At 34.5% G+C, this 19,299-nt stretch overlaps 1 protein-coding gene across 1 annotated transcript; it reads right to left on the bottom strand.

The window, feature by feature from the left end:
- Nucleotides 1–907: 907 nt before the first annotated feature.
- Nucleotides 908–11,866, bottom strand: LOC136033371 (dynein intermediate chain 3, ciliary-like). The gene is made up of 3 exons (XM_065714159.1): nucleotides 11,645–11,866; nucleotides 8,434–8,595; nucleotides 908–1,270 (listed from the first exon to the last, which is right to left on the bottom strand). The coding sequence occupies exons 1-3, from the start codon at nucleotides 11,828–11,830 to the stop codon at nucleotides 1,127–1,129; spliced, it is 492 nt and encodes a 163-aa protein (XP_065570231.1). The 5' UTR covers nucleotides 11,831–11,866; the 3' UTR covers nucleotides 908–1,126.
- Nucleotides 11,867–19,299: the final 7,433 nt, after the last annotated feature.

Genomic DNA, 19,299 nt, shown 5'->3' with positions numbered 1-19,299 from the left:
ATGGTGCGGTCACACAAAATCGTCTAAAGGGACTGGTACCCATGACGCTTACAGTGCCTCAAGTTGTGTTTTAATTTTAATTCTGTTTGGAAGGCTGATAGACACATTGGACGATAATGACGTGAACTTTGCCTCCTCCCTTGACTTAAAACCTGACTAACATGTGGAATTGGAAATAAATGTCCAGTTGAATCACGGTCTTTAACAGGTTTGTAGAGAAGCCACAGATTGGGTCTCAAGGATTCAATGGATGGTGTCCTTAATGAATTTATCACTCCTTTTTATGTTTAAGTTTATCCTCTTTGCATTTTTCATCGTACTTTAACACTGAAACTAAATTTTTAAACGCTCATTAGCAGCTTGCACTCCCTTTTCACCTTATAATTTTATTGTTCATTTTGCAAATGACAGAAGCTTTCTGTTTCTTGGTTGAAAAACTAACTTGTCCTTTTGCTTTAATTATTTTATTCTCTTTTTACATTTTACAAGTTTTAATTATTTGACATATTTGCTGATTAACATTGACATTTTAATTTCACGAGTTTGAATTTTTTTTTATATTTTTACTGATTGATATTGAACTTTTTATAATTTTCTATTTCATTTTCCCTGAATTGCCATTTTTTACTTGCTTGTTGCTTGATTTGATTCTTTTTTTGCTTATTGACGCTAAAGTGTGAATTCGGCTCATTTGGACTTGTGACAGCCGATTTTCAGTAATAAATCTTACCTTATCTCACTAGGGGCAAATTTCAAATATTTAATTACAAACAATGTTCATTCCTCCTTTTGGAATGTAAATTTTAATTATGTATCCGTCTTGTGACACCTCACAACCGCGCTGAATTCTGCTTGATAATTCCTAAATAGTCATGAATTATTTATATTAACAACGAGAAGCGTAAAATTTTCAACAAAGAAGCTTTATTCCTTTTTAGCAGACAATTAGGACTCAAAACACAAATTTACTAATTTTTTTTTCTAGTGCGTTTACATTATCAACGTTTCACCTTGTCCGATCAAGACTGTTAGATGATTTTGTTGATTCACCTCATTCAGACCTTTCCACAGAAACTCTTAAAAGGATCATCGGCTTTATCTTTGTTCAACTGTTTCTTCTTTCCGCTTAGCTACTTTTGGAGACAAATATATTATCTTCTGACATGGGGCGTATCAGCTCTAACTCTGCTAAGGTGTAGTCGTCTTCTTCAACAAAATAGTCTTCGTGGATATCGATAATTAGATTCTGACGAATCAAAAATTCTGTACTCTGCAACAAGATATAAGGAAGTATTTAAAATTGAGCATTTCATAGAATCGGGGAAAAAAATTAAAAAAGAGAAAAGTTACACAAGGATACGCCTGTTAATTCAGTTCTGGACAAGTTCTTTTATTTAAGGTCTCTCACAAAGAAGTTTATTGTTTCTACAGTGTGTCTTTATAAATCCTAAAGCTGTTTTTGTTGCCTCTTACAAGTTCCCTCTTACTTTTACTGTTCAAGAAGCCTTGAACACAGTTAGAATTCGTTACACAGTTATTTTTTTTTTACCTCACTGTTCACCCTTTTCATTAATTTTAAGGCTGGTTTTTTTGTGAGAATTTTTTTTTTCCAAGAGACAAGCTGTATTTTTTATAGCGAATGTTCAAGTGCCATTTTTCCACTGGAGCGAGGGAAGTATGATTTTTCCATGGGAGTTTTCTTGGCGCGATTTCTCAAAAATATTGGGAGGAGAGATCTTGGGTTACAAATTTTCCGGTAACTAAGCTTCCTGTTGTAAGTTTTCTTGGGGAGTAGTTTTTCAACGACGAACTTTTTGGGTGAGCTTTTTCCAGACGCAAGTTCTCACTTTTCGTTTTTAAAATACCACACCAAAGCCAACAAATATAATACACGATATATATTCTTCTGCAGCTCCAATAGGCAGCGCTGTAATCGGATGTGACAGTTCTTTTTCTACTCACCTCCTAAAAGATTTGACAAAACCTTCTGGGTGTTCATATAGTGGTTTAGTTGGAATCTATAAATAGGGAAAGTGATTTTGCGACAAGAACTATTTGCTCAATGATTCCTTGGAATTTCCCACTGCAATATTTTTTATTCTTCACTGGTGCAGTGTTAAGGGATTTCCCCCCTGAAATGAGGATTTGAGGTCTTTTATGGGTGAACTTTTCATTTAGGGATTTATGGATTTCTAGGGATTTTTACAAGTCTTCCGAATTTTTTAATGAATTTTTAGGGTTTTGGCCCTAGAAAATACTCTTCCTGAATCAAAAAAAGAAAATCGGACGGAAGTAGTTTTCCGTTGGAATTCTTGAATTCTTTTATATGCTGGATAGAGCCTTTTAGGGGACGACGACAATGTCAACTAAATTGGACTAGAAGTCAAGAGATGAGGGGTTCAAAATTCTTTTAACGCTCTTAATCACTTGAAGAAAACCTGATAGAGGTGCAGATAAGGGACCCATGATGTCAAAGGTGCAGAGGTACATCGCAATGAATCCAGGAGTTGAAGAAGGACTATGTGAAGTCAATAAATGAATTTCAGCTAAATGTGAAAGACCCAAGCTTTTAACTTCTCGTGGAAAGCATTAATTTGGGTCCAAATGGGCAGGAGTCTCTCTAGACATTAAAATTAGATCCTGGTGTGTCCTCTGATGCAGTTTAAAAATCCTCAGAGTTGCACAGTCTTTTTGCATAGAAGCTGTGCAGCAGATCAAAACTCGATTCTGTTTCGATGTTGACATTTACAAATGTTTAACAATGGTTGACCCTGTATCAGCTCAGTGATTACGGCCTAGTTCTCTCCAACCCTTCGTATGGGAAAGTGTTATGGAATGGAAACAAAATCGAACAAGAATGGAGTAAGCAAAGTCTCATCAATGTTGAAAATATTGAAAATAGGTTTGCGGTTCCGTACTGGTGTGTTTTTTTTTTTTGAAGAAAAACTCTTCTAGATCCAAGCTGTACGCATAAATATAATTGGCAGTAATATGTGTGCTTTCTCATCCTATGTCTAACGTCGTTGGCGAAAGGTTTTTTAATGCAGTAAAAACCATAAAGATGGATAGACGAAACAAGCTTAAAACGGAAAAATTAAGTGGAACTCTAAAAACAAAACATGGTATGAAGCGGACCCAAGAAAGTGCTCTCTGCATTAGTGGAGACGAGAAGCTATTACTGCACATGAAAAGAGTCAAGGCTTCAGCTACTATCGAAAAAAGGATGAAGGTGCTGAATCCGATTCTGATCATACGCAGATTTTTTTTTCTTATCAATATAACGAGATTCTGAGGCAACACTTTGGTGTGATAAGCAGTGTGGCCTTATAATACAAATGACAAAAAATAAACATATAAAATAAATATTTGTTTATTTTGACCACCATATCCGCTGACGTACCTACACAACCAGTTAAGCACTCTGATCGGTCATGCGTAACAGAAAACAGAATTGAAGTCTATTTCTCTTACTTTTCTTACTATTTTTTAATGCGCCTTATTAAAGCTTGCTATACGAATATGAACAATGCCTAAGAGTTTTTTCTTTTATTTTTTACCTTTTCTTTATTGTTGAAAATACATCTTAAGCAGCTTTCTATCATTAAACTTCATATTTTCAGTTATATTTAGACATATCTGTCGACAGACAATATTTTCTTTGTTACAAACATTTTTGTTTATATAAACACAGCTCAGTATGAAAACAAATCAAAACAAAATAATACTTGAAAAATCGACCGGTTGGATATCATTAATGCCAATCCATTGTACCAATTCAAATATAAACGGGGACGTTGCAAAAATGGTAATAAAGAAGGAAAAAATAATAGCAAAGAAAAAAATAATAGAATATCTTTTTATGGTCCAGAACCCGAAATTTAGAATCAGAACCTATATATCAAGACTGAACTTGTCTAGTCGATAAATATAAAGTATAGTTTTAAACATCAAAAGAAGACATTTTGATACAAGTGAATTTCTTGGGTTGCAAAACAAGTCGTGTTGAACAAAGGCTATCAAAAGTCTATCAAAAGCATAACAAGGCTTAAGTAGTGATTAAATAAAAAAAACAAGTTTTTTCAACTGAAAGTAAGGAGCGACATTAAAACTTAAAACGAACAGAAATTACTTCGTATATGAAAGGGGCCGCTTCCTCATCAACGCCTCGCTCTTTACGCTAAAGTTTGACTCTTTCTCTCAACTCTCCTTTTTAAAACAGTAAAAAACTTTATCGTAAAGAGCGGGGCGTTGATGAGGAAGCAGCCCCTTTCATATACGAAGTAATTTCTGTTCGTTTTAAGTTTTAATGTCGCTCCTTACTTTCAGTTGAAAAAACTTGTTTTTTTTATTTAATTTCTGAATGTTTTTGAATCAATGCATGTTTTAATTTTGGCTCTCTGCAGAGAAATAATTAAAACGAAATTTGCATATTTTTTTTTGGCTAAATGGCTTTCTCATAATTTTGATCGAATGATTTTGAGAAAAAAAGAGCGAGGGAGGAAGCCTAGTTGCCCTCCAATTTTTGGTTAATTAAAAAGGCAACTAGAACTTTTAATTTTTTACGAATCTTTTTATTAGTAAAAGATATACGTAACTCATAAACTAGCTTACGAAAAGAATGTTTTATTCTCATGTTTTTATTACACATATGAGAGGGTTCGCCCCCTCGTCAGTACCTCTCTCTTTACACTAAATCTTAAATTTTGTCCCAATTCATTAAGAATGACCCCCGAATCACAAAGGCCGTAGAATAAATAGTTGACATTACTAAAAACACTTTAGCGTAAAGAGCGAGGTATTAGGAGGAGGTGAGCCCCTCATATGGGTAATAATTTCTGTTCGTTTTAAGTTTCAATGCTGCTCCTTACTTCCAGCTGAAATAAACTTTTTCATATTTATTTTTTCATTGTTTTTTTTTTAAATAATGCTAGTAAATCCTGCGCTCCCTTCATGGAAATTTTCTTCCCCCATGACAAATTCCTCGATGGAAAGTTCCCCCAGTATATCCCCCTCTTCTAGACCCCTCCCCCCAACCAAAAAATCCTCCTGAAAATACCTGTACACTTCCCAATAACCATTACTATATGTAAGCACTGGTCAAAGTTTGTAAATTGTAGCCCCTCCCACGGGGGCTGTCGAGGAGTAAGTCGTTTCCAAAGACATAGTTATAAGGTTTTTCAAAGACGTTGAATAAAATGGCTATCTCAGAATTTTGATCCGTTGACTTTGGGAAAATAATTAGCGTGGGAGGGGGCCTAGGTGCCCTCCAATTTTTTCGGTCACTTAAAAAGGGCACTAGAACTTTTCATTTCCGTTAGAATGAACCCTCTCGCAACGTTCTAGGGCAACTTGGTCCATAAGAACACCCCTGGGAAAAAGAAAAAAGAAGAAAAAAAAAACAAAAAAAAAAAAAACGAACAAATAAACACGCATCCGTGATCTGCCTTCTGGCAAAAAAATACAAAATTCCACATTTTTGTAGATAGGAGCTTGAAACTTCTACAGTAGGGTTCTCTGATACGCTGAATCTGATGGTGTAATTTTCGTTAAGATTCTATTACTTTAGGGGATGTTTCCCCCTATTTTCTAAAATAACACAAATTTTCTCAGGCTCGTAACTTTTGGTGCGTAAGACTAAACTTGATGAAACTTATATATTTAAAATCAGCATTAAAATGCGATTCTTTTGATGTAGCTATTGGTATCAAAATTCCATTTTTTAGAGTTTTGGTTTCTATTGAGCCGGGTCGCTCCTTACTACAGTTCGTTACCACGAACTGTTTGATTTGGAAAGAAGTAAAAAAATGGGTGAACTTATACGGATTTTAGTGTTGAAAATTGGGATTTTTACGGATTTACCACCAGCCTTTTAGGGGTTTAAAAAATATGAAGTGAAAATCCTGCACTTTTGGCTCATTTACGTGTAGGCTACTGTGTACTTCATGCATGTATTAACAAAACAGGAAATATTTGACTGAATTATTTGGATATTAATGCGATTATCACATTATATTGGTAAATATGTTTTATTCAAAGTTGCATTGCCCATGGAATGAAAATTTTTACCTGAAACCTTAATATATTTTTGTTTTAGATTTACAAAATTCATAAGAAGTTGTAGACACAAATGAGGTAATAGATAAAATTTAATGTAATAAGAACCAAAATGCCTTCACTGAGCCTTTAAGTAGATTCTGAAAAAAAAACGATATTTTTCATAAAATACCTGACTATTCGGTACATCATTACTGAACAATTATTAGGTACTTGTGTGATAAACCCCCACGGCTCACGTTATTCATTAATTGACGCATTATGTAACTAGTTTTTTCCGGTAGTTTCTTTCAGTTTCGCGTGAGACAAGACAAAGAGAACTAACAGAATAAATGGAAAATATATAATTTGGGCTATATATTTGCAAATTAGGGAGGAGAGCGATAAAGTATTTGGGCGGTGTGAAGTTACAAAATAATGGTTACTACATAATATACAGAATAATTTCACCCAACATATTAGGCATGCAGACCAGCTATAACCTTAATATGCAGACCTCCTCGCCCCTAATGTGCAAATATATAGTCGAAATATGTTTTTACAATATTACACTTTTATCTTAATTTAGCATATTTCATAGGATTGAGGATTGAGCGCCAGAGAAGCCAGAGAAAAATATTAGAAGAATATTAGGTAGGGGGTATACCACACAAGTGCCAATTATTATGCTGTATGTATAGAAATCATGTGGCCATGGGTTGATAAAATTCTGTCTTTTTCTAAGACTCTTTACATGTGAAGCAAAAAAGTGGAATATGTTTTCTTCATAATGTATTTCTGGTCTACCATAATTGGAACATCAAATTTTATTACCCCTGAGGTCGAGCCAACATTAAACTTAAGCTAAACTTACGCCGCTTATTTCCAATTATGAGGGGTAGACGTGCCCTTTACTGTCTTACATCATAACTCAGTTATTAAAAAGAACTTCTACTTTGGCCTGAATAAGGCATGTGACCATCCTAGCATAAGACATTGATGTCCGGGAGACTAAGATTGTGGGTTTGTGCCTAAGATATACATCAGAAAAATAACGACTCTAAAACTTAAAGAAAGAGACCCTATGGTGCCTGAACAAATATTAGTTCTAAAATCGAGACTCTGAGAAGATAAGAAAGAAGGGAAGTGTTGAATTGAGGCTAAGAAGGCGTGGATAGTGTGTAAACGATATTAGTAGGGCTTCAAAACCTTTGACGAAGATGAAAATACTGGTCAAAAGCAAGACATTTCTTTGCACGGAGGAAAACCGGGTCTATTTCAGATATCCCTGGGTTTTATTGATAGTGGCTTATCATTTGCTTTTCCAAATTAAATTAAATATTTTTGGCAGTCGTCAGCCTCCAGACTCCAACATTCTGGCTGGCTCTTCCACAAGTTATGCATCTACGTAACTTAAGTATCCTGGTGCTCCTGGACTTCCATACGAAACAAAAATACTTGCAAAACGATTACTCACTATGAAGGCACTAAAGGGAAAAATGAGAAAGTCCTTTGGACTTCTTTTTATAGTTCAAGGTTAACTTGACAAGAAAACCCTGGCCACGTTATAACACATTTTTCACCTCTCATGTTTTCTTCCTTGTTTATATTTGGAAGCCGTTTACCGTTTCTGAATAGAAGCAAATTCAATTACACAATTGTTTTTCTTTTTGACGTATGTGTGCCCCGGTAAGATTTTTTTTTCTCGTTTTTTTCTGTATCTACATTCTCTTTTTATTGCATCTTGTATGTAAAAAATGTTTGAAGGCATTACTGATGCTATTATTGTTAATATTTGTACACCCAATCCTTCATTACGCCGATCTTGTTCAGCATCCGGACATTTTAAAGGAGCTGACTGACAGATGGCTCTTATACCATATTCCCCTAATCTATTCAGGTACATTAGATACAGTTTAAATTTTAAGCAAAGTAATTGTACTATAGAGCTCCAAAATTTTTGTGTTTGAGGGTCTAATACATTGCTCTGTGTGGGTTAGTTCCCGATCCAGTCTTTTTGTTTGGCTGTGCCAAGAAATTTGGATGTCTATGGATTATTTCTAATAAAGGTTAAGTCCCATATACATCCATTTTCTGCATAGGCAATATGGCCACTCTTGAGGAAAAGAAACAGTATTTCTTACGTTTCACCAATAGAGCCTCCGTAGCCCACTTCACTTTTACCTAGTCATTTTCCCAAAAAGTTGGAAACTGTTGTTTCCATGTTTTGTGTTTTTGATTTCCTTTTTAAATTTGAATCTGAAATGAAAATTCAACCCATTCTAGACAATTGACAGTAAATTCTAGAAGTAACGCATATTTAATCTTACTCCGACTTGATTTTGGTTTATTCTTCTTTTTTATTGGTGGTATTCTCAATTGAACAAAAAACGTACTTACTTTGGCTAGTTTTAAAACAGACACAATATAACTATCATCTTTTTCAATTCTTTTTCTGAAGCGTCCAACTAGTTCTGCGTCTGATGGATTGACCTCTTTTGGCCAACCCCCCTCTTTGTGGTTTATCCCCCTAGAATCATACGACTTGTGCTCTGTGTTAGCCTGAAAAATAAATCAAGCAAAATATTAAAATCTAGGCCAGTGGTCAACAACCAACGACTCTAAGATCACAGAGCAACCTGTTTACTAATTTTAAGCGACTAACTTAAGTTCTGGAAAAGTGTTGTATATGTATTAGTGCATTACAAAACATAAACACAAAATGAATATTTGGTGATTACAAAAAGGATGAGAATAAATACTAAAACAAACCTTTTAGCTGAATAATAAACTAGCGGTATAATGATATTAACCAGACCAGAGCGACATTTTCCGAACAAATTTTACCAAATTAAATGGGCAGCGTGTGTCGTTCTCCTATTTTTAGATCATGTTCAGCAGCAAAACGATAGTGACACAATTACCTGCAGAGCTGCCACCTTTAGCACGAAAGTGCTATTTTAGCACTGTTCTCGTGTATAGCATGTGCTACTTTGAATGTAGAACTTTTTCTCTTATATGACCAAATTGGAAATATAGACATATATAATGAAACTTAAATGATCTGTCACACATTAAAATATATATCAAAACATTTTTTATGCCTGACAGCAATATAAATACATTAAATATGGGATATGCGTGTGCGTCTACATTTTCCTATTCAGGGGTGTAATAAGCTCAGGAAATATTTTTGTTCCTTTTGTTAAAGTAGATTAAGAGATTGACCTAAAAACGCTAAGTACACTTAAACGGACCATGCGCATGTCACATATTTTTAAAAAGTAAAAAAAAAAAAAAATTTCGACTGTAGCACAGAAAATCACTGTGTAGCACACACAAATTTGGACAATTTTTCGCTTTTAGGAACTGACCGGGGTGGCAACCCAGGTTACATGGCTAGCATTGTTGGTAGAAGGGTACGGAACTGAAACAATTATTATTATTATCGAAAAAACAACCTCTATGGACAAACAAAAAGCAAAAAAGAGATATTTCAAGCTATGTGAGCAGAAAAGTGTAGGTATATTGAAAATATTGGTAAACTGGTATAGATGGACGTAATTACCGCCAGGACCAACAATACTAACGGACACTTATCTTCAAAACGCAACGATGTTAGTGAAATGGTAAACGAAGATATATGTGAACATATTGGTAAAAGCAAAATAAATTATATTAAACAAAATAAACTCTGAGCGAATTTCATTAACACTAATAAATTATACCAAACAACTATTTAATGATTTCAAAAATAAAACTCTGAAAATTGCAAGAACTAAAGAAATGCCATTGTCAGATGAAATAGTTCAGTTTGAGGATATGGCCAAAAAATATTGACGAACGGGTCAAAAATGATATGTTATTTAGTGACTTGGATAGTATAGGATATAACGAAAGTACATTCACTAAAACACGGTTTTAAAACGAAAACATTACTGGCCAAACATGTTTTTAATTTTTGCATTCTGACTGTTTTGACTGCAGCCCAAAATGGATTTACACTCCTGATTTAATCATGGTGTCTTAAGTAGCCTAAAAATGTTCAAGTGGCATTAAATCTAGGCTGAAGTAAAGACTATTCATTTTGTCATTAAAATTTGATTTGGCTTTCTATCTGAATATTTTGGATGGTAGGGCAAATATTTAGAACAGTGTGAAGTTGCAGATACTTGAAATTTCGTGTAAGCAATTTTTTTTAGAGCTAGATAAAGAGTCCCTCATTAGACTTTTAGGGCAAAGGGTGAGGTAATGCTTAAACCTTAAAACGAACGGAAATTATTTCGTATACGAAGGGTTGCCCCTCCTCAACACCTTGCTCTTTACGCTAAAGCTGTTAGCACTTAAAAAAAAACTCCCTATTCTAATTAAATGGCCCTTGTGCTTTAGTAACCGTTCTTAAAGAATTGGGACACATACTCAAACTTTAGTGTAAGGAGCCTTTTCCTCCTCAACGCCCCGCTCTTTACGCTAAAGTTTCTTACTGCTTTAAAAATAGAGTTAAGAGAAAGAGTCAAACTTTAGCGTAAAGAGCGGGGCGTTGAGGAGGAAAAGCCCCTTTCATATACGGAGTAATTTCTGTTCGTTTTAAGTTTTAATGTTGCTCCTTACTTTCATTTAAAAAAAAACTTGGTTTTTTTATTTAATCTCTATGAAGGAATGTACCAGCACGTGGCATCATGACACTTGAAACTGAGAAGCCTAATATCTAGGATGGATCTAGAGCAGCATATTTTAAGGGAGGGTGGGGTGTAATGTGACAGGGGTGCCAACAAGAAATTTTGGGGGCCCAATGTGACAAGGACGCCAAATATTGACCAAACTGACTAATTCAATCTAAAACAGAGTGAAAAACAAAAAACCATGGAATGAGGGTGGCATAAGAAGCATAAAGGGCCCAGGGTCCCATGGCCTTCTGTATGCACCAGTGCCCAGTATACAGTTTTTCTGATAAATTGGCAATCTTATAATTTCCCCCCGACAGTTTTCTGGTTATCTTTGGGTCAAAAGAGTTTTATTGCGCCACAAAATTCCAAAAATGGCACCTAGCGGCGTGACCTCTTTAGATACTTAAAAATAGCATTAAAACTTTCAATTTACATTCGAATTAGGCCTCTTCCAATATTTCAAGCCCATTGCTTCAATCCCACCAGCTCTCTCTCTCTCTCTCTCTCTCTAAAAAAAAAAAAAAAAAAAAAAAAAAAAAAAAAAAAAAAAAAAAAAAAAAAACAACCATCTATGACAATAGTCATTCTCGAAAAGATATACAAATTCGTATTTTTGTAGATAGGTGTTTGAAACCTCTGCAAAAGGATTCTCTGATATTCTGAATTTGACGCAACATCAATAAATGCATTTAAGAGCTCATTTTCAATATTTTTTATTGGAGGTTCTTAACTCGAGTATGAACTTAGAGGGGCACAATCAGAGGGGAACTAAGGGGCACAAGTTTACTTCTGTTAGTTTATTATGAGTGTACCCTCAGTGATGTATAATAACATTAATTTTAAAACGACAAAATTATTTCGCCATAGGGGAAAAATATTCCATTATTTAGAACTAATGCTAAAAACACAACAAATAAAACAACAAACAAACAAGGCAATCTTACTGTGTGAGCTGAATATGTGCAATCAATTGCTTGTATTCCCTTTTCCTGCGTAGCTTTTACTACAAATCTTTCAGCAACTTCTTCATCTGGGCTTATATTAATACCTTCCTCGAATTTATCATTTAAGTTAATGCTTCTGTTTTTCAACTCTTCTATTGATAACCTCAGCAAAAAGTTACAATCCATATTACAAGCCAAGAGCTTTAGAATGTTTTACTGATGCTACGGCAACGGAATAGCTGAACTTGTAAATATCCATTAGAATCGAACGGTTAGATACTACCTAAATGTTTCTTTGGAAAATTTTACAGTTGATGACGATAGAGATTAATTAGCTGAAATTTTAAAGAAATTAGGGGGATTAATAATGTCAAAAACTAAATAACAGGAACATAACTAGAAATTGGGTGGTAAAGGGCGAAAAGAAGGCGACTTTCGCCTGGGGATATAATCGAGAGATACACGCTGATAAGCAAGCATTAAATCAATTCGGAGATAATATTTTCGTAATGATAATTTCTTAGTATTTATTTTTAAAGTACTGAATTATTTTATTGACTTTTCAGTATTAGCCTACAATTGGGGCTGTTGAGAAGGAAATGTGTTAAAGAAGCAATTCTTACTTTATAGTATCCAGAAATCTGTAGCTATATTTTACCCCTCCCCCTAATATACAGATATATAGCCCAAACTATACATTTTCCATGTTTTTTTTTGTGTTTCTTGATTTCGTCAGCGTTGATTCAATTAACGGGTACATGAGTTGAAACAAGAGTGACACATGACAAGAGAAACAAAACGATTGGGAAATCTGTAATTTGGGCTTCATATTAGCAGATTAGGAGGGGGGAGTGGAAAGTCCTTAAAAGTGCGGTAATTAGAATTTTTCTACATAACTAGGAATTGTTTTTAATATGCGTCCCTATCAATAGCCCTAGTCGTAGGCTAATATGGGATTTTCTTAGAATTGAAGGGCTGATGATTTAGTTAACAAACATTGGAACATGAAAAACATTCTTTTCATTGCAATAGGCTGTCTACTTTTGCCAATTATACATTGTTTCCAAAGACTCACTAAGCCAATTCAAGCTCATGTTTTTCAAGCTTTGAGAACACAAACTAACATTAACTTAGGAAATGGACTTGTCTTCTAGAATTTGTCCCCTGTAGCTATTTAATTGTTTTGTCTGATAAACCTTCATCACTTGATAAAGAATTGCTATTACTCAAGGTAAAAAATTTGAAAAACCACAAAATTTTGACGTCACAATCAACAATGTGATTTTGTAGGTAGGCAAAATATTGAATAGTGCCAAATTACGGACAAATACTTTTATTAAGATGTTTTCCCCTAAACACATACAGTAAGGTCCTAATCTCAGACTCGAAGCACATATTTTTAGATAAGAAAAGACTAGATGGGATTCTGACTAACATCTTGGAAAATTTAATTTTTCAACATTCGAACTTAAGCAGAAGTTACCTAGAAAAATAAGCAAAAACTAGGCAAAAGCTAAAAATGTACATTACAGCAGCTGCTGAAGGGCTTTAAAATATCATTTTCTCTTAATGGAGGTTGAATTTTAAGTGGGACGGAATGATAGGGAAGGTTTGGATAGCATCGACACAGTTCGGATCAGAATAATGAGAGGGGAAGCAGATGGTCTGAGCAATCCTTAAGCATTACGTATATTAGGTAACACGCTAAATGGGAAAAATTTAATTTAATTATCAAATATTTAATTATTATTAATGGGAAACATAAGCGATGAAGTTGCAAAAACTCCAGTCTCTGCTTTTCTCCGTACTATCGAACTACCCGTGAAGTATCACTATTAATAATTCATGGCAAAACAAGGAACAAAAATGCTTTACACTACTTTCCCAAATCCAACACATATTTGTAAACACAATAGGTGAGTAAAGGAAAGTCCCAATAACAATTGCAATAAAGGACCCTCCAAAAATTGAAAATTTAACAAAAATTGAAATTTCGATTTGTTTACGCCCCTTCCTTTAAAAAATATTTTGATACCCTAAGGATTGATTAAATGCAAACTTGACATTACTATAAACACTGATGAGTTGATGAGTTGCTTCAGACTTTCGAATAAAACAGATTTTACACTCGTAAGACATAGCGTCAAAAAGATAAAATTAAAACAAATGTAATAATTAAAGAGGAGCTTGAAAGCTTAAAACAAACATACCTTATCCCATTAAGGAGGGGAGCTCGTACCCTCGTTTGTAAAAGGAAAACTTTCAAAAAGTTCGTGGTGACAAACTGCAGAGATCGAGCGACTCACGATAATAGTAACCAGAATAAAAAAAAATTAGTTTTTCTATAACAATGTATGCATCAAAAGAATCAGTTTCTTATGTTCATTCTAAATATGTAAGATTCGTTAAACTTAAATTTTACCTCGAAAAGTTACTAGCCTGACAAAAATTTCCTGATTTTCAAAGAAGAACAAAAAGAGTCCCAAGTAGATTGATGATTTTGATGAAAATTACATGATTAAATTAACTACATCAGACACTAATTTTTCAGACTTTTCAAGGCCCTTTCTACAAAGATACTAGTAAGGAGGTTATGGATTTAGGCAAACCAATACCCAGAGTTTCCCTGAAGCGGGTGCTGGATTTTCCAGTATTATTTAAAAAAACAATGAGAAATTAAAAAAAGAAGTTTTTTCAAGTGAAAGAAAGGACCAACATTAAAACTTAAAACGAACAGAAATTACTACATATCATTTTCCATCGTCCCCAGGAGAAGGGCTGCAAGTTATGAACTTTGCCCATTCTTTACATATAATATTGGTTATTGGCGAAGTATACTGACGTTTTCATGGATTATTTTTTTCTGATGGTGGGGGGGGGGAGTCGGAAATTACATGAGAGAATCTCTCCATGGAGAAATGTATCACGGGATAAGAGAATTTCCTTGAAGGGGGTGCTGGATTTTCCAGCATTATTTAAAAAACAATGAGAAATTAAAAAAAAAAGTTTTTTCAAGTGAAAGAAAGGACCAACATTAAAAATTAAAACGAACAGAAATTACTACGTATATGAAGGGGTTCATCCCCTCCTCAATACCTCGCTCTTTACGCTAAAGTATTTTCAGTAATTTGAAAAGAGACATTTATTCTAATTAAATGGCCTTTTTGACTCATGTCATTCTTAAAGAATTGAAACAAAATTCGATCTTTAGTGTAAAGAGGGAGGTATTGACGAGGGGGTGAACCCCCTAATATAAGTAATAAAAAATACGAATGTAGAAGTTCGTTACGTAAGTTAATTTGTAAGCTATGTATATTTATTACTAATAAAAACGTTGGTAAATAAAATTAAAAGTTCTGGTGGCTTTTTTAAGTTACCAAAAAATTGGATGACAGCTAGGCCCCTCCTCCATCCTTTTTTTTTTCAAAATCGTCAGATCAAAACTTTGAGAAAGCCATTTAGCAGAAAAAGTAAAATAAATACGCAAATTTTGTTCTAATTATTCATGTACGGTGAGCCAAAATCAAAATCTGCATTAATTCAAAAGCGTTCAGAAATTAAATAAAAAAAAGATTTTTTTTCAATGAAAGTAAGGAGCGACATTGAAACTTAAAACGAACAGAAATTATTCCGTGTATGAAAGGGACTGTACACCGAACGACTCTAGTTCGGCATTTGTGAAGGGACACGCATGCACGGAGAGGTGTAGCATAAATAGGAGACAGTAACAACGGCAATCAAAGGGGTAAAATTAACCTTGACTGGGCTGCCCACTTAATTAAAACAATCTGCCTTGGCTTTTTTCTACAATTGGCCATGACTTTGACTTTTCCCACAACTATTTTTAAATTCAAGGAGAGGTGTAGCATAAATAGGAGACAGTAACAACGGCAATCAAAGGGGTAAAATTAACCTTGACTGGGCTGCCCACTTAATTAAAACAATCTGTCTTGGCTTTTTTCTACAATTGGCCATGACTTTGACTTTTCTCACATCTCTACTTTTTAAAACAATAAAAAGCTTTAGCGTAAAAAGCGGGGCTTTTAGGAGGGGACAGTCCCTTTCATATACGGAATAATTTCTGTTCGTTTTAATTTCGCTCCTTACTTTCAGTTAAAAAAAACTTATTTTTTTATTTAATTAAATGTTCATACCGACCCTTTTGGCCAATCAAACTATTAATTTTTACAATCCCCTAGAGTTTGTAGGGGAATTCTTGACCGGATCTAACTAGTCTTTGGACTCTATCCTGGACCTGTTTCGGGACGATGCGATATTTATTCATCTTTCGGTGCATTATAGTCCCAATGACCCAAGAACTTAAGGAATTTACGACTATGAGTCTCAAACAAATCTGAAAGACAGTTTCTAGCCCATGTTTTTGGAGGCTCATGACCATACTTCAATTCGTTTTATAAATCATAATAAATTTTACACCAATCAGAGGCAAAACATTTCCAGTAAAGTTATAGGTTCCCTAAAGCCTTTTCCTTTCCAACCAATATATTTAGCGTATCTTGGGTCAGGGAGAGATTCCTCTGAGCTTAAAACTTATCAGAGAACCAAGATAAAACAATCTTGTCTTTTTCCAACTAAATTCTATGCGTAAACAACTGAAAATTTGCATAATTTATGGTTGTTGCCCCTAGGGCTACATGCATAATGTCACTCCTAGAAGCCTTTTATTAGAAATTCGACTATTTTCAGCGAAATGTTATCTAAAAATTTTGATCGATGGCCAGAGGGCCACAGGAGAGTCAGGACAAAAAAAGGGCATGGGAGTGGGAGTGCTCGCCCTTCGATCACGTTCATCACCTAAAATTGGGGAAAAAAAAAAATCCGATTTCCAATTAAAAATTCGCACGAAATTAGCATTACCGTAATCATTCAAGAAATCGTTGATTTTGACAAGTGTTACATGCAAAGTTATACTCCCATCATTATGAAAAACTTTTACATTCGAATTTGAAACCCAGCTGACTAGTCGTTTTTCTAAAGAAACATTGAGAATACGAGCAGCAAGCTATTAAAAGTGGGCAGAACCATGTAAGTAATAATCAAATGCGAGGAAGAAAGAAAACAAAGAAAAAGACGAAGGATACAGAGAGGGAGAAGAAAAATAATCATTTTAAATAATAAGGAAAAAAAGACAAAAAGCAGAAAATTTGACTTGGAATGATGGCACGTGAGAGCCGTAGACCTGAGTGCCTTCCAAGCAAGGGCTCTCTAAGGCTAATATTTTAGACATGCTAACACTTCAAATACATTGACTCAATCTGATTGTTTTACTCAGAGACTAGATGTACGGCGATTTACCTTTGGTTCTTGCTGTTAAATTGACATAATCAAAGGTGTGATCTGGAGAACAAGCAAGCCAAGAAAGGTGACTAAAAATCTCCACTAGTCAAGATTTTTTTAGTTGAGTCTATTAAGCGAGAAAACTTGGTCCAGTGTTGTAAATCAAGACAAAATTAAGAAGTAGTAGAAAAACACCCCACAGGAGAGTGGTGTGAATGGTGTGATCTTAATTGACTAAAACCAATCTTATAATAAAACCCTATGTATTTTCCACCATCAACTTGTCAAAGACAATTTAATTTTTACAATAATGTTTATTTAAATTAAAATTTTAAATTTCAACTTCATTAAATTTAGACACAAATGCTTATTCAAATTACAACTTTTCTCTAACCTTTGAACGTATAATTTTGCTCCGAGATAGAAATCTAAATTTTTAGTGTATCATGCAGTACTTATTCTCTGCGACATGGTGCAAAAATTACTTCGAGTTATCAGGATCAGCTACTAAATGATTTTTCGTCGAAATTTGATATAATTGGTGCTTGTGAATTGTTTTTAAGTACAGATCATTCTATTTCAATTTATTCATTACCAGGGTACAATGTCCAAGTTAAGAAACGAGCTTCCATGAGCTGTGGAGGGATTGCACTTTTGGTAAAAGAAGGAGTTGGGTATAGCGTACGGGATGATTTAAGTATTTGGAATGAAGGTAAGGTAGAATTTTTTTCAATAGAGATTCAGGTAAATGGTAAAAAAAATATATAATTAGTATGATGTATAAGCCGCCCAATGTGCACTTGGATGATTTTATTGAAGGGTTAATGAGCTGCTTGCTAAAGTACCACCCGAGTAAAGCCCTATTCTGATGGGTGACTTTAATTCTAATCTTCTTAATTTGTCAGGAATGAATGGTGATTTTTTGAATCTTATGATTTCGAATGATTTATACCACCTCGTGGGCGTACCAACGAGAATAACTTCACAAAGCGAAACATTTATGCACAATATCTTTGATCAATCGAGTGATCTTCACAGGAGCTTTGCTGGTGTAATAGTTTCCCTGGAATTGACCATCTTCCATTAATAGCTACAATTAATCACCCTGTGAAAAAAACTGCGAAAGAAGAAGATTGTAACTACACAAATGAAAAAAGAAAATCTCCAAAAATTTCTATAAGAGATTAAAATTTGCAGAAATTTGCATCTCTTGGAAAAGAGGAGTCCTGTTTTTGAAGGAAAAGAATACTCTTCAACAACATTAGATAGCCTTATGTCAGCCATATTGCCTATTTATGAAAGACCATGCCCCTTAAAGACTATAAAGACCAAAAAACTTGTTCCACGAAAGCCATGGATGTCGATGCAAATAATTGATTAATAAATGAACTTATTAGTAACAAAGGAGGTGAGAAGAATGGAGAAGTGTGTTTAAGCGGTTGCGACCGTGATGATAAAAGTACAACTGTTGATAAATTCGGTAAATTTTTCTCGAATATTGGCCCTGAAGTGCAAGCTAGTGTTTATGACAAGTATCAAGAAATGCGGGGTAGTAATTTTAGTGATATAATAGGTGAATCTCTGGAAATGTATTTTAATTTGTGCACTAGTGAGGTAAAATTGTGAAGTCGCTGAAGTCTAATTCAGCTGGAATGGATGGGATAACTCTTTGAGGGCTTAAAGCAATTTTAGGGTACGTACTAATCTGTCTGGTGTTTTTTTATTAATTTTTCTTTAGAAAAAAGTAAGTTCCCTGAACAGCTTAAAGTCACGAAGGTCATACTCCTCCACAAGGGTGGCTGCAAAAGCGATATTGAAAACTGGCGAAAGATTTTACCTCTTTTCTCAAAAATATTAGAAAAAGTTGTCCATAAATGCCTATAAGATTTTTTCCAGGTTAACGAATTATTAAAAGAAAACCAATTTGGGTTTCGAAAGGGACACTCCACAACCCATGCCTTGCAGCATCTGGTGGAATGTGTTAGTGGTGTGTTGGATAAAGGGTACTTACTGATGTCAATTTTCATTGATATAAGGAAAGCATTTGATATTGTAGATTTCAAGATTTTGATGGATCGACTCAAGTGTCTGGGAATTCGTGACACTTCTTTATAGTGGTTTGAGAGTTATCTCCTTGGAAGATCCCTGCGTGTAGTACTTATTGATGAGACTTCATCTTCTTGTCGACTAAAATGTGGAATTCCGCAAGGTTCCGTTTAGGTCCCTTACTTTATCTTGTGTACGAAGATACGATGCGTTTTTATCTTCAAGATGTCTGTGTAACAACCTTTCCTGATGATACGGCTTTGATAGTATGTACTAAATCCACCGAAAAGGTTGTGCTGAAAGCAAATGAT

Source organism: Artemia franciscana, chromosome 11 (genome assembly GCF_032884065.1).
Source record: "Artemia franciscana chromosome 11, ASM3288406v1, whole genome shotgun sequence".
Taxonomy (NCBI): domain Eukaryota; kingdom Metazoa; phylum Arthropoda; class Branchiopoda; order Anostraca; family Artemiidae; genus Artemia; species Artemia franciscana.
Note: the sequence above shows the minus strand (reverse complement) of the source record. Positions and strands in the feature narration are given on the sequence as shown.

Excerpts from the sequence above, each read along its gene's own strand:
- LOC136033371 (XM_065714159.1), bottom strand. The coding sequence starts at position 11,830 with ATGGATTGTAACTTTTTGCTGAGGTTATCAATAGAAGAGTTGAAAAAC. Across the intron at positions 8,596-11,644 it reads GCACATATTCAGCTCACACA|GCTAACACAGAGCACAAGTC; the intron begins GTAAGATTGCCT and ends TTTATTTTTCAG. Across the intron at positions 1,271-8,433 it reads CTGTTTTAAAACTAGCCAAA|AGTACAGAATTTTTGATTCG; the intron begins GTAAGTACGTTT and ends ATCTTGTTGCAG.